We start from the raw sequence: 13,702 nt of genomic DNA, 5'->3' as shown, positions 1-13,702 counted from the left end.
ACATTTAATTTAAATGAAAATTTATTCTGCACTGTATACATATTCAGTTTGGGTTTAATGAAAGTAGGGACTAGAATCCTGCCAAATCAAGATACAAACTATTAATATGATGGGACAATAACAATATTTGCATACCAAGTTTGGTTCAAATCCAATAATAAATTGGAGTTATTTTGCATTTAAAAAATTTGGGTGCGGCTGACAATTTATATAATCCAAGGTCTTAACAGCATGAAGCTGTAAATTAGGTTGAGATATAGAATTAATTAAGGAAGTTATAGCATGGAACAAAAGTGGAGGGTCTGACGAATTTGAGATTGTAATCATGTACTGTAATATTTTAATATGAAAAAAGTCATTATCTGCTTTATAAGTATCATAAAAAATTTGCCAAAATATTAGTGATCATTTTTATAAAAAATGTGAAAAAGAAAATAAAGGACCTGACATTAAGGAGGTCTTCAAATATTGACACAATTGTCAATATTAAATTCATGTGCATCATATATAAATGTGTGAAAGCAGCATGCACTAGAACAATTGGTTTTAATTTGCTTACATATGCATGTATGGGAAAATATAAATTTAAAAACTAATTACAGTAGTCCTCCTCTTGAACGGCCCCCCTGACCAGCGGCAACCCGCTCCTTATGGCCAGAATCCGTTGGCACTAACGAGTTTGTGTACAAAAGTACCCCTCATGAAAGGCCACCCGGCTAACGCGACCAGCATATTAGTGGTATAATATAAAATTTACCCTACAAGCAGCTGCATTTTATTTTAATATGTATCCAGAACCAGTATTTTATTCATAACGTGTGTTAAGTAATCCGATTTCTGTTTCCCGATGTCAGGTTTTCGTTACTGAAATTAGTGTTGACTAAAGTACATGTACCACTAAGGTTAATATTATATCATTTACGCCTCACGAGAAGCCACACTTATTCCATAAAGCCGAGAAAGACTCAAATTTTAATCGATACAAAAGTGTAAGTACATGTAATCCAATTAGCCTTACTGCTGTGTTATCATAAGATGTCCAGTTTAGTCACTCTGATAATTGTTAAGATTACATTTATTTAACAGTGGTAACAGCTGAGAAGTGGCACATCAATGTACAATACACAAGTCAGCAGGAAAATGGTTTGATAGCCTTTATGGCTTCCCTTAGTAAGATGTTGAGCTTGTTCACTTTGATAATTAGTGGCTATTACTACTGACAATAATTGTCAAAATTACAAATCCTAACGGCCGCGAGGTCAAATCTGCATGATTTTAATTGTACATATCGAAGCCGTTTTGGCTCCTCTCACTTACTGTAAAGAAATGTATAAAAACAATAGGAAACCAGACTGTGACTAACGAATCACGTGACAAGATCACTTCCTTTAAAAACACATGGCAATTTGTTTAGATGCATAAAAAATTGTTTTATCAGTATTGCAGTTGGCAACATGAATAACTTACTGCAAAAAGATCAACATGTCATCGAGGAAAAGAAAATTTATCAGTTTAGAAAAGAAAGTGAAAGTAATTAAACTGACCGAGAGGTGGGGGTGGGGGTCGAGGATCCTTGCAGAAAACTAATGTCGGAAAGACTCAGATAAACAATATTGTGAAAGATAAGGAAACAATTCTGCAGAAGTGGGAAGGTGAAATGGACGGAGAAAGGAAGATTGTTTGAGCCAGGAGATGTTTGTATCCTGATTTGAATGACAAGAAAAAGCAACAATTTTGTCAGTTGAATTGGGATATGACGACTTTACCACAGGTAACGGATGGTTGCACAGATTTCAAGTGCGACACAATATTAAGTGTTCTGTCCTTAGTGGAGAATCAGCTATGTTAATAATGTAATTGTCGAAGATTTGAATAAAAAACTAAACGATATATAGAGGGGATATGACAGCAATGATATTTTTAATTGTGATGAGACTGGTTTGTTTTTTAGACTATTACCAACAAAGTGACAGATGATGTGATCCGTAACATAATTATAAAGACAGTTTTAAAACTATATCAATGATTATTCATAACATTCTTTTGAAAATGATGAAACAGTTTGTTTCACAACATGAATGTGACTTTTTAATGAAAATATTAAATGTTTTAGAATTAAATGTACTTGTGACTTTCTTCATATGTATTTACTATTCGCATTGTCATCCCCCTCTAGAAAGGCCATCCTCATTATAAGGCCACTTTCGTGTTGCAATAGGGGTGGCCTTATAAGAGGGGGACTACTGTACTGACAATTCTTTTCATATTCCATCACAAATTTTTATTCTTATAACTTCTGATTTCAATAAAATATGCCCCATTAGGTAAGATAGAAAGAGAGAAAAAGAGATATTTCAGCCCTTCTTCATGCCATATAGTTTTCAATGTATCAAACTGTTCTCATTTAGCTGAAGCTTTTGTCAACGAAAAACAGTATAAAAATAGTAAATGAAAATTAAACAAAATGCACACCATACCATTTAGTTTCAAAGATAATTTATACTTATGTTATGTACATTTGATTTAATTATATCTGATTTAATATATATTTATTTCAATTTAATTGTTTATCTGTCAGTTTAAAACAAATAAATTATTTTTCATTACATGCTCTTGTAATGTAAATTTATTCACTGGAGATGATACTTTTTCCAGAAAATAGTTTGACTTTGACTGTTTTAGTAAACCTAGATGACATGTCAATTTTTAGATTTCAGACTTCATTTATATGAAAACTTAAAATATTTAAATCATAAAACTTACTTCTTTGTAAAAAAAATGTTATTGAACAAAAACAAACAAATAATTATGACTTTTATGACTGAACTGTGTACCACACGAAATACAGCAAATGTTCTTCCTTATAGCTGGGGCCTTGAAGACAAAATTATGAACAAAGAATTTGCCAATCTTACCAATATCAGCTGTCTTTTCTGCCACTGGCCTCCTTAGGTCTGTTGTGAATTTTAGTGCATCAAATCTGATCTCAATGATATTGTTTAGCAAACAGCATAGTGGCCCAATTGGGAAGGCTGCTACAAATATTGTGAGGAAGCCAAACTGTAGCACCATCTCAAGGTATTCCTGAAAGAGTGACGTGTTTTCAGCCATGGAGAGCTCATAGTCTTTCTCCCATCCTGCCATGTTTGCCTTCTGCTCTGCTGTCTCCTTCTTGAATTTCCTCCTGTACAGTCTCTTTGCCAGCTTAAGCAGTTTTCTGCATGATGTAGCAAAAAACGAACAGAAATCATAAAAACGTGCTTTCATGACAACTAAACAACAAGTCAATCATCAAATATCCTAAAGATACAGCAATATTATATGAAATGCATCAATCATAATACAGACAAATAAAATTATAATAATTACTATTTAATAAAGAAAAGATAATACATACAACAGGCCAGAGAATCGGGGTCTTCCCAATATTGAATGCTTGCTATTTCCTGGGTGTACAAGCTTAAGAAAAGCATAATACTGGATGATGTGATGAAGATGTAAATCTATTTAAGAGAGATACAAGTGTTTTTGTTGCAGGTTAAGACACCTTCTTCAGACACAGTAATATAAAAAAATATCAGTAATGCCAAGGAAATGAGAGCAAAGTGCCTTTCCCAAAGACTACAATATAGCCAACCCGGGCAGGTATCGAAACTTCTGGGTTGTAAGTCTCATGCTGTGCAGTACAAAGAAGAAATATATTATTATATCATCATCTTTGTTGTCAATGTCGTCATCACTTCCATCATGATCAATAAAATGTTAGAAATAGTCATCATAATCATCATCATTATTCAGTTCTGAAAAAAGCTAGTGCACAGGCAATTGTTTCCACAACATCATACTGCATGCCAACCTAATCAATTCTGAAAACGCTAAATTATACTGATAAGAGAGCATATGCAGAAATGGGTCCATATACTATGGATGCTCTTGCAAATATAATTCAATGAAAGGGCAAAGTCCAAAGTCAAATAGGGGACATAACTCCATACCATTGCCATACAATGGAAAAATATTCAAACTTAACATAGAGCTGTTCAAGATAAGTGCATACATGATGTCTCTAAAAACATTAAACTGAAACAAATATGTGAAGCAAACTTAAAGTAAACTGAAGTCATAATTCTGTAAACCTTTGCTGGAAAATGGAATCTGATATAGATGTTACTTAATGTAAAGCTTCATACAAGACTTGATTTCAATCAATAAATTTATTAAGTTATTAAGCAGAAATGACACTGAAGGACAAAGTTTTAAGTTAAACAGGGCCCATAACTCTATACACATTGTCAGGAAATAGTGAAATTCAAACTTGACCACAGCTTTCTTAAAGCCTCAAATCAAATTTTATTTCAATTTATGAGGTCCTTTATTTTTTAAAACTGAAATGAAATTTGTGATGAATGTGACTACTGGGCATTGGTAACACTACATGTCCCTACCAAGGATAATGGCAGAGGAATTTAAAAAGTGTACAATAAACTGCATTAACATTATTATTGCAATTTTGTTGACTTTATGATTATTTTTACATGCCAGCTTACATGTATAAAGGCATAAGAAAGCAAATTTTTAGGTAAATTGTGTTTCTCTGAAAATACTTATCCAGTTATATTAACATTAGGGATACAAGCCTGCTAGCTTGTGAATCAAGCCTTACTAAAATAGATTTAAAAAATTGTCTCCTTCTGTCCATCTCATATCAGCAAGAGGCAGTAACTCTTGTACATTACCTCCACTTGCCACCGCCAGGTGTTGCTAGTTATTAAGCTCAGTGATGTTTGCAGGGCGTGGTGGTTGGGACGATTTTTAAGTAATGTGGTTGGGTAAGTATTCTCAGGGAAATGCCATTTACTTAACAATTTGCTTTCTCCTTCAAATATGTTCCCCAATCATACTAACATTAGCAGAATAGGTAATAGGAGGAGCATCTGACCTCTACCTTGGGTATCCTTCTTGGAAATGTTAACTTAATTCACCATACAAATGATAATCTGTTCTCCTAATTACACTAGCAACACAGCCAAGGGTCACTTGATTTGTGATCCCTACAATGGTTAAGAAGGTTGTGGTGGGTTGCACCACTGATGCAGGGATGATCATACCTTGGGCATAATCCTGATTGATTGAGGGGACTTGAAAAGGGGCACCACTGAGCCAGCAAGATTGTCTGTAAGGGAAGCATAAAAGACTGCTGAGCAGGCACAAGTCTCCTGCCACACTGAATAACCTGTGGATCTGCAAGAACTCTCCAACTGAAATCCAAGTCCTGTTGGAAGCAGGCTTGATGAACCTGATGATTTTTATTTAACAAACATGAGGAAGACATATCAGATTCAGGTTGGTGATAAAGTTTATACCCAGATGGGATGGATGGAAGTCTGACTTTTCCCAGTTCACAAGAAAGCCTGGATGACATAAAAGTGACAGAAGATCACTTCTACCTTGGGGTAGAATAGAACTTACCAGTTGGTTTTGGAGGATGTAATCCAGGTACACTGCCATCATGGTAGATTAAGTCAATTGGAACAAGGTGCTGACACTATCCATAACCTCAGTAAAAATCCAAGGGCAGGTGATGAGGCCAAAGGGTAGGACCTTGAACTTATAAACGGAGTTGTGGTAAGCAAAACAGAAATTTCTGGGACACAGAGTGGATAGGGACATGAAAATATATGTAAAGCCAGGGTATGATGAGGCTTGAGTGACATGCACCACAGACGTGTGTTACATCTTATCAGATCTAGGTTGACTGCAACAGTCAACACATTGGCCATGGAATGTTGAGCTCTAGCAATCCTGCTAGTCACCTATTAAGTGTGGTAATTGACAGACTTCTCCCCAAGTCAGAAAACTGTCAATGAGGCCAAAATCTGACACTGAAGATGTAGCCATGGTATGGAACAAATTTTTGTCCATTTCATTCAACAGTGGAGCAGACATGTGAACTGCTTCTAGGTTTTTGGCAAGGGCCGGAAGATCAGTAATTAAGGTGTCTGAGTTTTGTACCAGTCAAATGTGAATGTTGCTGGTATTTGATTTTCTGAAAAGAAAGCCTTAGCATTCTCTGGGTCACCAATTCTAATTGACAGCTGGTCAATGATCTCCTTAATTTTAGCCAACTGAAGAAGGAGCTAAAGGACATCTCTTCCGCTTCATTGAAACCTATCACTCTTTTAACTTCATAGTTTTGAGTAGCAATAAGAGATGGACGACATAAAGTTGCCAACACCCTATAAATTTCCTCAACTGCTGCCTTGCAGCTAAATTCAATCAGTTTAATGGTAAGATCTGAGTACAGCTGTTTGTATGAGCTTCATAATACTCACTATGAGTTGAGCCCTGATCTAGTTCTGCTTGCAGTTCTGCATAAGCCATACCAGGTGGAAATGAAGACTCAAATCTGTCTTCTTTGAAAATGTCACTAACTCTCCCATGTGAATAAGCAGTGGACCGAATTCCAGGACTGCTGGAATAGCTGGCTGGTTTGCCTGCTATATGGTTGGCCTGGAAGTTGGTGGTATAGAAGATGATCCAGCTATCAACGGTACCAGCCACTACAATGGACTGGATGGATGGAAGATTTCTAACTAACAGCTCCATAATAGTAAGGAAATGCTGAAAATGGTATGGCTAAAAGAATGGATCTCGAAGTAAGATCCCTGTAAATCCTAGATGACTAGACCATTTTATCAAAAAAGTCCACATGCAGGGAGAGCTGGAAAGCTGGTAATGGTGACGCTGTATCAAGAAATTGATTCAACTGATCCAGTACAGAACACAATGTATCCAGACTTAGAGGCCAAAATGCCATGCTCGGGCATGCAGGGGACTTGTACCCACTCGGCAGCCTAAAATTGTCACACCGACACTCTCCACAATGAGTTGGAAAAAGGTGTGGAAGCAAGTGAGGGAAATAAAGTTAATATCTGGCCTGATGTCAATAGCTGTGTCATCATTTCCTCGCCCAGATGACACATCTGTTCGAAGGTGGATGTCTGTATCAGCTCATCAGTATTCTCCTCCAAAGCTAATGACACCTGGCAAAAGGAGGTAGAGGGCAAGAATTATTGCCCTTTGTCTATTTGAGATAGAAAAAGACCATATTTCTTGTCTTTTAGCAGGCTTATATCCCAGCAGTAAATATGACTGGTGAATTTATCTTAATGCGGAAATGCATTTAACTTACGGCAGAGCAATCTCTATCAAGTTGTTCTGGACAATCTGCTTCCCTGCCATGATGATAGCCAACTGTATACACAACTCAATTAGACAACCACCTGGTTCACACTGAAAATATATAACACAATAAAAATACTTTTAAGCTGTTTTATTGACAGCCACATACATTCAAATCTGCAGAAAGTCATCTGTTCTGTTTAAAACCTATTCCAACTACTAAAGCTATACTTTTAAAATATACATAGCCATACATGCATATATACATACATACATGCATGTATGTATGTATGTATGTATGTATGTATGTATGTATGTATGTATGTTGTGTCCATTTCCTAGTATTGCAAGCATGGAGGAAATAACATACACACTTGTCTGAAAAAGTATAAATCCTATAAATTCTTTCAGGGTAAATTGGGAATATGCACATCATTTTGGAAAAGAATTATACCAAACTTGGAAAAACAAATTCCTGGAGTAACTTGCCAATACTAGGAAGTCTACACAATTCTGAAATCCTCCTCATTGAGACAGTGGCCCATTTCTGGCCTTTTAGGACCACTACCAAATCCCTAAATCATTACAACAGCCACGTTTTTAACGCCCATAATGATTTCATATAGTTTAATAAATTATTTTTTATGTGCTCTGTATTTGTTATGCATGGGGTTTTCAAGACAAGAATGAAGGCTGTTGTTTTTGTTGTTATTGGTTTTATGTCATTTTTCAGCACAAAATAGGCTATACATGGCGGCCAGTTTGAATGGTGGAGAGAGAACCTGAGGAAAACCCCGGAAAAAACCACTGACCCACAAGAAGCTACCAGCACTCTTTCTCATATGCCCACACATGCCGAGCCCAAGACACGAACCCATGCAGACAGAGGTGAGATGGCAGTGATCTGTAATAGTGAGCACTTGAGACCATTCGGCCACTCGTGGCCCCACAAGCATGAACATCAGTTATGCAATCTTAACAAGTGCAACTCTAGTTAACATGCATGCAAAACCCCAAGAGGTATAAGCATAATTATTTTTATTATAAGTGGCAAAAAAGCATAATTTGGGCATAAAAAGTGAAATCTGCAAATTACTAGCCAGAATTACAGCAAATATTAAAAGATACATTTTTACTACTAACCTGGTCAAAAACCGTATGGATTAGAAGCAGAATACATATGGAAAAATTATTTATATTCTGCACTCACGTCAACAATTCTACATGTGTGACTTTTGCTGAATGATCATTAAATGGAATTCGGCAATAATCATGGTCAGGTGCTATGTTGTATGACATTACTCGCAAATTCTTCTTTTCAAGTTTGTAAAGCAGTGTTGATTTGTTACTTTTTCTGATCTGATATGGTTTGAAGTTTGAAGAGATCCATCTTCTCTAACATTTTTTGTCTTTTATCATCCGCAAGTCACACCGTAAAGCATTTCACTTAACATCTGTGCCATTATCTTTAAAAATACAGACTGGTTCACTTCCTTACTTGCTTATCAATAAAATGAATCTGTTATGCAAAAAGCACTTTCGAAGAAACTGATCTGTTTTCTTGGAAAAAAATGGCAAAAAAATAAGTCTTTTTATGCCATTCTTTTAAAGAATATTCTCATATTTTTAAGAGTGAAATTAATCAGATGATAATTTAAATAACAAAAACAGCTTTTTACTGCTTTATTTTCAATTTAATTTTTAATGTAACAAAAAAGCATAATCTATGTGCAGTCTAGCAGAAAACATAATCTGCTGAAATAAAAAGCATAATGAGTATGCCAAAAGCATAATGGTTTGCACGTTTGAGTTAAGGAAGTGTTCAATATGGGCCATACTGAACTATATGTAACATTAAAAAGGTCAATGCCGAGTCAATTCATCTTTTCAATATGTTTATCTAATTAAAATCATGGGGCCATGAGTGGCCAAGTGGTCTAAAGTGCTCACCATTACAGATCACTGCCATCTCACCTCTGTCTGCATGGGTTCAAGTCTTGGGCTTGGCCTATGTGTGTACATGAGAAACTTTCCAGTAGCTTCTCATGGGTCTACGGTTCTTTCCAGGTTCTTCCTCCACCATTTATACTGGCTGCAATGTATAACCTATCTTGTGCTGAAAAATGACATCAAACCCTATAACAACAACAACTAATTACAATCATAGTTAGCTTACCTCTTCCTGGCGTGCACCAAACACCATGTTGTAATCTCCAGGTCTTCCTACCAGTCTAAAATCAAGAACATGAATGAGCTGTCAGTCTTTTAAACACATTATTAGATATCAAACTAATGACAAAAAGTTTTAAGTGGATGCATGCTTTTATTTTGATAAATGACCCATCTAAATTTCCGCTAAAGAGAGTCTATTTTCTTTCCTCTGAAAAAGGAGCCATACGGACTCAATGGCAAGCATGCCTGACTCCTAAATGAAAGGGTGTGGGTATAAATCCTACCATCAGATCAGCCAGGGTCACCTACCATGGTCTGATTGCCTCGGCACTACATTATTACTCATGCTGCTGTGCACCTCACTGCACCAACCCAACCCAACCCAACCCAACCCAACCCAACCCACCCAACCCAACCCAAACCAAACCAAACCAAACCAAACCAAATCAAATACCTACAAAAAACTTCACCTCTAACCTTAATATTGCCCATCTTTCTAACTAGTGACAGCTGACATTGTTCACATTCCCTAGATATCTTCATGTGACAAGTAGGATGGAATTTGCTGAGGGCTGTCACAGAAAAACAAGCCACCAGTGAACAGCATGTCATACACTTTTTTAATGTTTTCAATAGCTCTGCATGTAGAAACTATTAGGTTATAGCTGACTATGGATATTCCTGACAAATGGGTCCCATGACTTTAAACTTTGGTCAACATATGCAGTCTTGAAGTAAACATAATGTGCAACAATTTTGACCCCCAAGGAAATAGGCCTCTTGCATACCTTATGTACAAGTCTGCCACAAACTTTGGTCAAAATGTGTGGTCTAGAACTAAACTTATTATGCAAAAGTTGTTTTTCTTCTTTCAGTCAGTGACCTTGTATTCTGACCTTTCATCTCCGGAATGAATAGACTAATGTTATTGTGTAGAAACACTTTTCTTCTTTCAGTGACTGACCTTGACCTTTTAACACTCAATCGATTGGGTTCTTTGGCAAAACATGGAATGCATCCACAAAATTGGGTACAGAACAAGAGTTACTGAAACCAGAAATCAATTTTCTTCATTCAATTATACTAACCTTAACCTGTGAGCTTTTAGCCTTGAAACGGATTGGGTTCTCTCTTACGGCATGTGCAAACCATCTACAAGTTTTGCAACTGTAGATAGTGGGCAATTCAAATCATTCTACAAAAACAAAATTGGTGACAGATGGACTGATGTAGGTTGGACAACATCTAAGCAGAATAAGTTCTACCTTACAGAAGGTATATAACAAGAGATTGGTTGGGAGGGACAAGCAAATTCAAGTCAATTTTGTGTGGTCACCAAAAGAACAAAAGATGAAATCTGGTTGTGACCCCTTTGACAGCAATAGCAGAAAACATGGCATGGAACCAAATTTAAGTCTATGTCTTAAACTACATTAGTGAAAAAGTGCAGAAAAATGGACTCAATTGATCAGCTACCTTGATCTTGAATATAAATCTTGACTATGGTATGCACGATACCAACAAAAACACTAACTGTTCCATGGTTCAGCTATTTGTCTCAAACAGCATTTAGGACATAATGCAGAAAACAAGAGCAGTTATAAAGTATATACTTATAATATTGACCCAAATGCATCACTTATAATGACAAGACACAAGTGTACCAAATTTCATTAATGCATCTTAAGTAAGTTTAAAAGTTATTGACTTGACAGGAAAATGTATAAACTATTGGTATGTGACCTTGAAGACAGTCCCCCATTCCTGTATGATATATAACAAATATAGCAAGCTTCATCCCTTAATCTCAAATGGCTTGTATGTTATAGAATGGAAAGAAAAGATTTATGGGATTATTTTTTTTAAATTACCCATGTCCCCGAGCTTGAAGACAGGACTGCAATTTAGTAAGCAACACACCTGATAAAGTATGCAAATTTCATCTCTTAAATTTAAAATCATTCTTAAATTGCAGATAGGAAAGGAAAGTATGAATGGAATCTAAAAATACTGACTCATGACCATGACATTTAATATTTCAGCCCCAATATTTTACACAACACACATTTTTATTGAAATGCTAAAACGGAAGAAGAAAAAAATTCAGTAAATCATATTTCTCTGAGAATACTTACCCAATCACAATACGTTAGGAATATTAGCCTGCTACCTCATTAATCCAGCCCTAGTAAAAGACTAAACTTGTCCTATTTTCTATTTTTAGATAGACAAAGGCAGTAACTCTTGCCCATTACCTCCCCTTCAGACCACCAGGTATCACAAGGTTTTAGCCGAGTGAAACATTTGATTGGGTAAGTACTCTCGGAGAAACATAATTTACCTTAAAATTTGCTTTCTCTTTCAAATATGTTCCTCAATCATATTACGTCAGGAGAATAAGTAATGGGCAGAGGTGACGCTGAGCATCCAGCCTCTACCTCAGGTATCCTTCTGGAGATGAGTGGCTGGATTCCCCATATGAAAGATAACCCATTCTCCTATTAACCTAAACAACACATATACAGTGTGACCCCGCTATAGCGCACTCCGTTATAATGCAAATTCGGATATAACGCGGTCATGACGTGGCTCTCAAAATTTCATATACATGTATTTTTCTTGTGCACAAAAAAAATTCATAAAAAAGTACGGGAAAAAATGTAACAAGTTGCTTATCATTTGGGGGAAGAGATCGCGTATGAATAATACAATTTTGTTGTTGAGTTTAATTATAGTGGCGTGCGCACAATTGTGCATGTGCCACTTTTTTCTGACTGCACCGCAGTCTGCTAGTTGTTCCTGGGGAAGGGGATGGTGCCACCTCCCCCCGGCTTTTATGGATTCAAGGAACCCTGATAGTTTGGCCTCAATCTGTGGGTCCATAAAGGTCCCTACAGTTGAATGGTTGGATGTCACTAGTGGGAAGGAGTTCTCATGAACAGTCCTGCTTGCTTTACATCGCTGGTTTCTTGTTGCATTTGTCTGGTGTTTCTTGCGATTTTTTTTTTTTTTTTTTCCTTTTTCAAAATGTTCTAAAAGGAGGGGGGGATGTTCTATGCTGTTTATAGAGGTTCTTAGTAGAAATCATGTCTGAAGAGAGATTTTCAAGGTTATTATGGTATTACTAGTCGAGGTGTTTAGGGTGTGTTTCCTACGTTATGTTATTTATAAGTTTTTAGATATTACCTTTTTAAGTTATTTATTAATTAATGTTTTTAGAGACTGAATGTTATTCATACTTTATTTAGCAAGAGACTGGAGTCCTAGCCGATTACACGGTTCGTTAAGGACATCTAGGACCGGAATCCTAGCTGATTACTAGGTTCGTTAAGGACATCTAGGACATCCGATTTTGCGGTTTCCTTAGTTTTTTATAGGTGCTTCATAAGTGAATTATTTATTAATACTTTTATAAAATTGAATGATATGTTATGGGTTTTTATGTGGTGGCTTCTAAATTTATTTAGCTAGTTACTGGGTCTTTTGGTTTTGTGGGGATAGTAATTATATTTTGTTCCTAAGTCCTGCTGAGTCTATGAATTGATTTATATTTTTATATGCTTATTGTTTATTTTTATTAAAGTCCATAAGTAACTCTGGGTATGTGTGTGGTGATCCAATCTCTTTTTGGTTTTTGATAAATATTTTCCGAGCGGGTTGATACTTTGGGCATATATTAAATACGTGGTGTAGATCTTCGGTGGTGTGACAGTTAAAGCAGTTAATGGTTGCTGGTTTGGGTCCTATAAACCTTCCAAAACTGCTTGCTAGTTTAGTTTTTCCAGTTATTATCCTGTTTATGGTTTTCTGTTCTAAATAGGTACCCTTAGGTAGCTGTATGTTCCTATCTACGTTTTTTTGGGTTTCATGGTGCTTTTTACCTTTTGTGGAGGAGTTCCAAAAAATGGGGAGTACCCATCACACCAAGTGGCAAAGTAATCCCTGAACTAAGAGAAAAGATACCTCTACTAAAAAAACAGGTAACAAACAATACAGACCAGAACAAATCACCATGGTTACAAAAACCACCAAGGATTAACACTGAAGCTACCAAATTAGGCAATAAAGAAGGACAAGAAAACTTACTAAAACCTGTACTGGTAAACGAAATCAACCAAAAATATCCGGACTATGTTAAAATATATACCGATGGATCAAAAACAAACAACCCACCAAGAACAGCAGCAGCAATAGTCATCCCTGAATTCAATATACAAACGGGATCCAGATTACCTGACTATTGCTCCATTTACACCACTGAATTCTGGGCTATACTTGAATCACTACAATGGATCAAAGACAACCAAATACCTAAAGCAGTCATTATAAGCGATTCCCTAAGCGTTAT

At 36.2% G+C, this 13,702-nt stretch overlaps 1 protein-coding gene across 1 annotated transcript in view; it reads right to left on the bottom strand.

Moving 5' to 3' along the window:
* LOC149797108 (anoctamin-1-like) overlaps positions 1-13,702 on the bottom strand; it is a 165,987-nt gene that overhangs the window by 21,423 nt on the left and 130,862 nt on the right. Inside the window, exons 19-21 of the mRNA XM_089960712.1 lie at positions 9,359-9,413; positions 7,193-7,293; positions 2,916-3,217 (exon numbers count right to left, since the gene is read on the bottom strand). Of these exons, the coding sequence (XP_089816838.1) occupies positions 2,916-3,217; positions 7,193-7,293; positions 9,359-9,413 (458 nt within the window). The remainder of the gene's footprint in view (positions 1-2,915; positions 3,218-7,192; positions 7,294-9,358; positions 9,414-13,702) is intronic.

The sequence above is a fragment of the Sinohyriopsis cumingii genome, chromosome 6 (assembly GCF_028554795.1).
Source record: "Sinohyriopsis cumingii isolate HCF-2022 chromosome 6, ASM2855479v2, whole genome shotgun sequence".
Lineage (NCBI taxonomy): Eukaryota > Metazoa > Mollusca > Bivalvia > Unionida > Unionidae > Sinohyriopsis > Sinohyriopsis cumingii.
The sequence above is the reverse complement of the archived record's forward strand: the minus strand, read 5'-3'. Positions and strand labels throughout refer to the sequence as shown.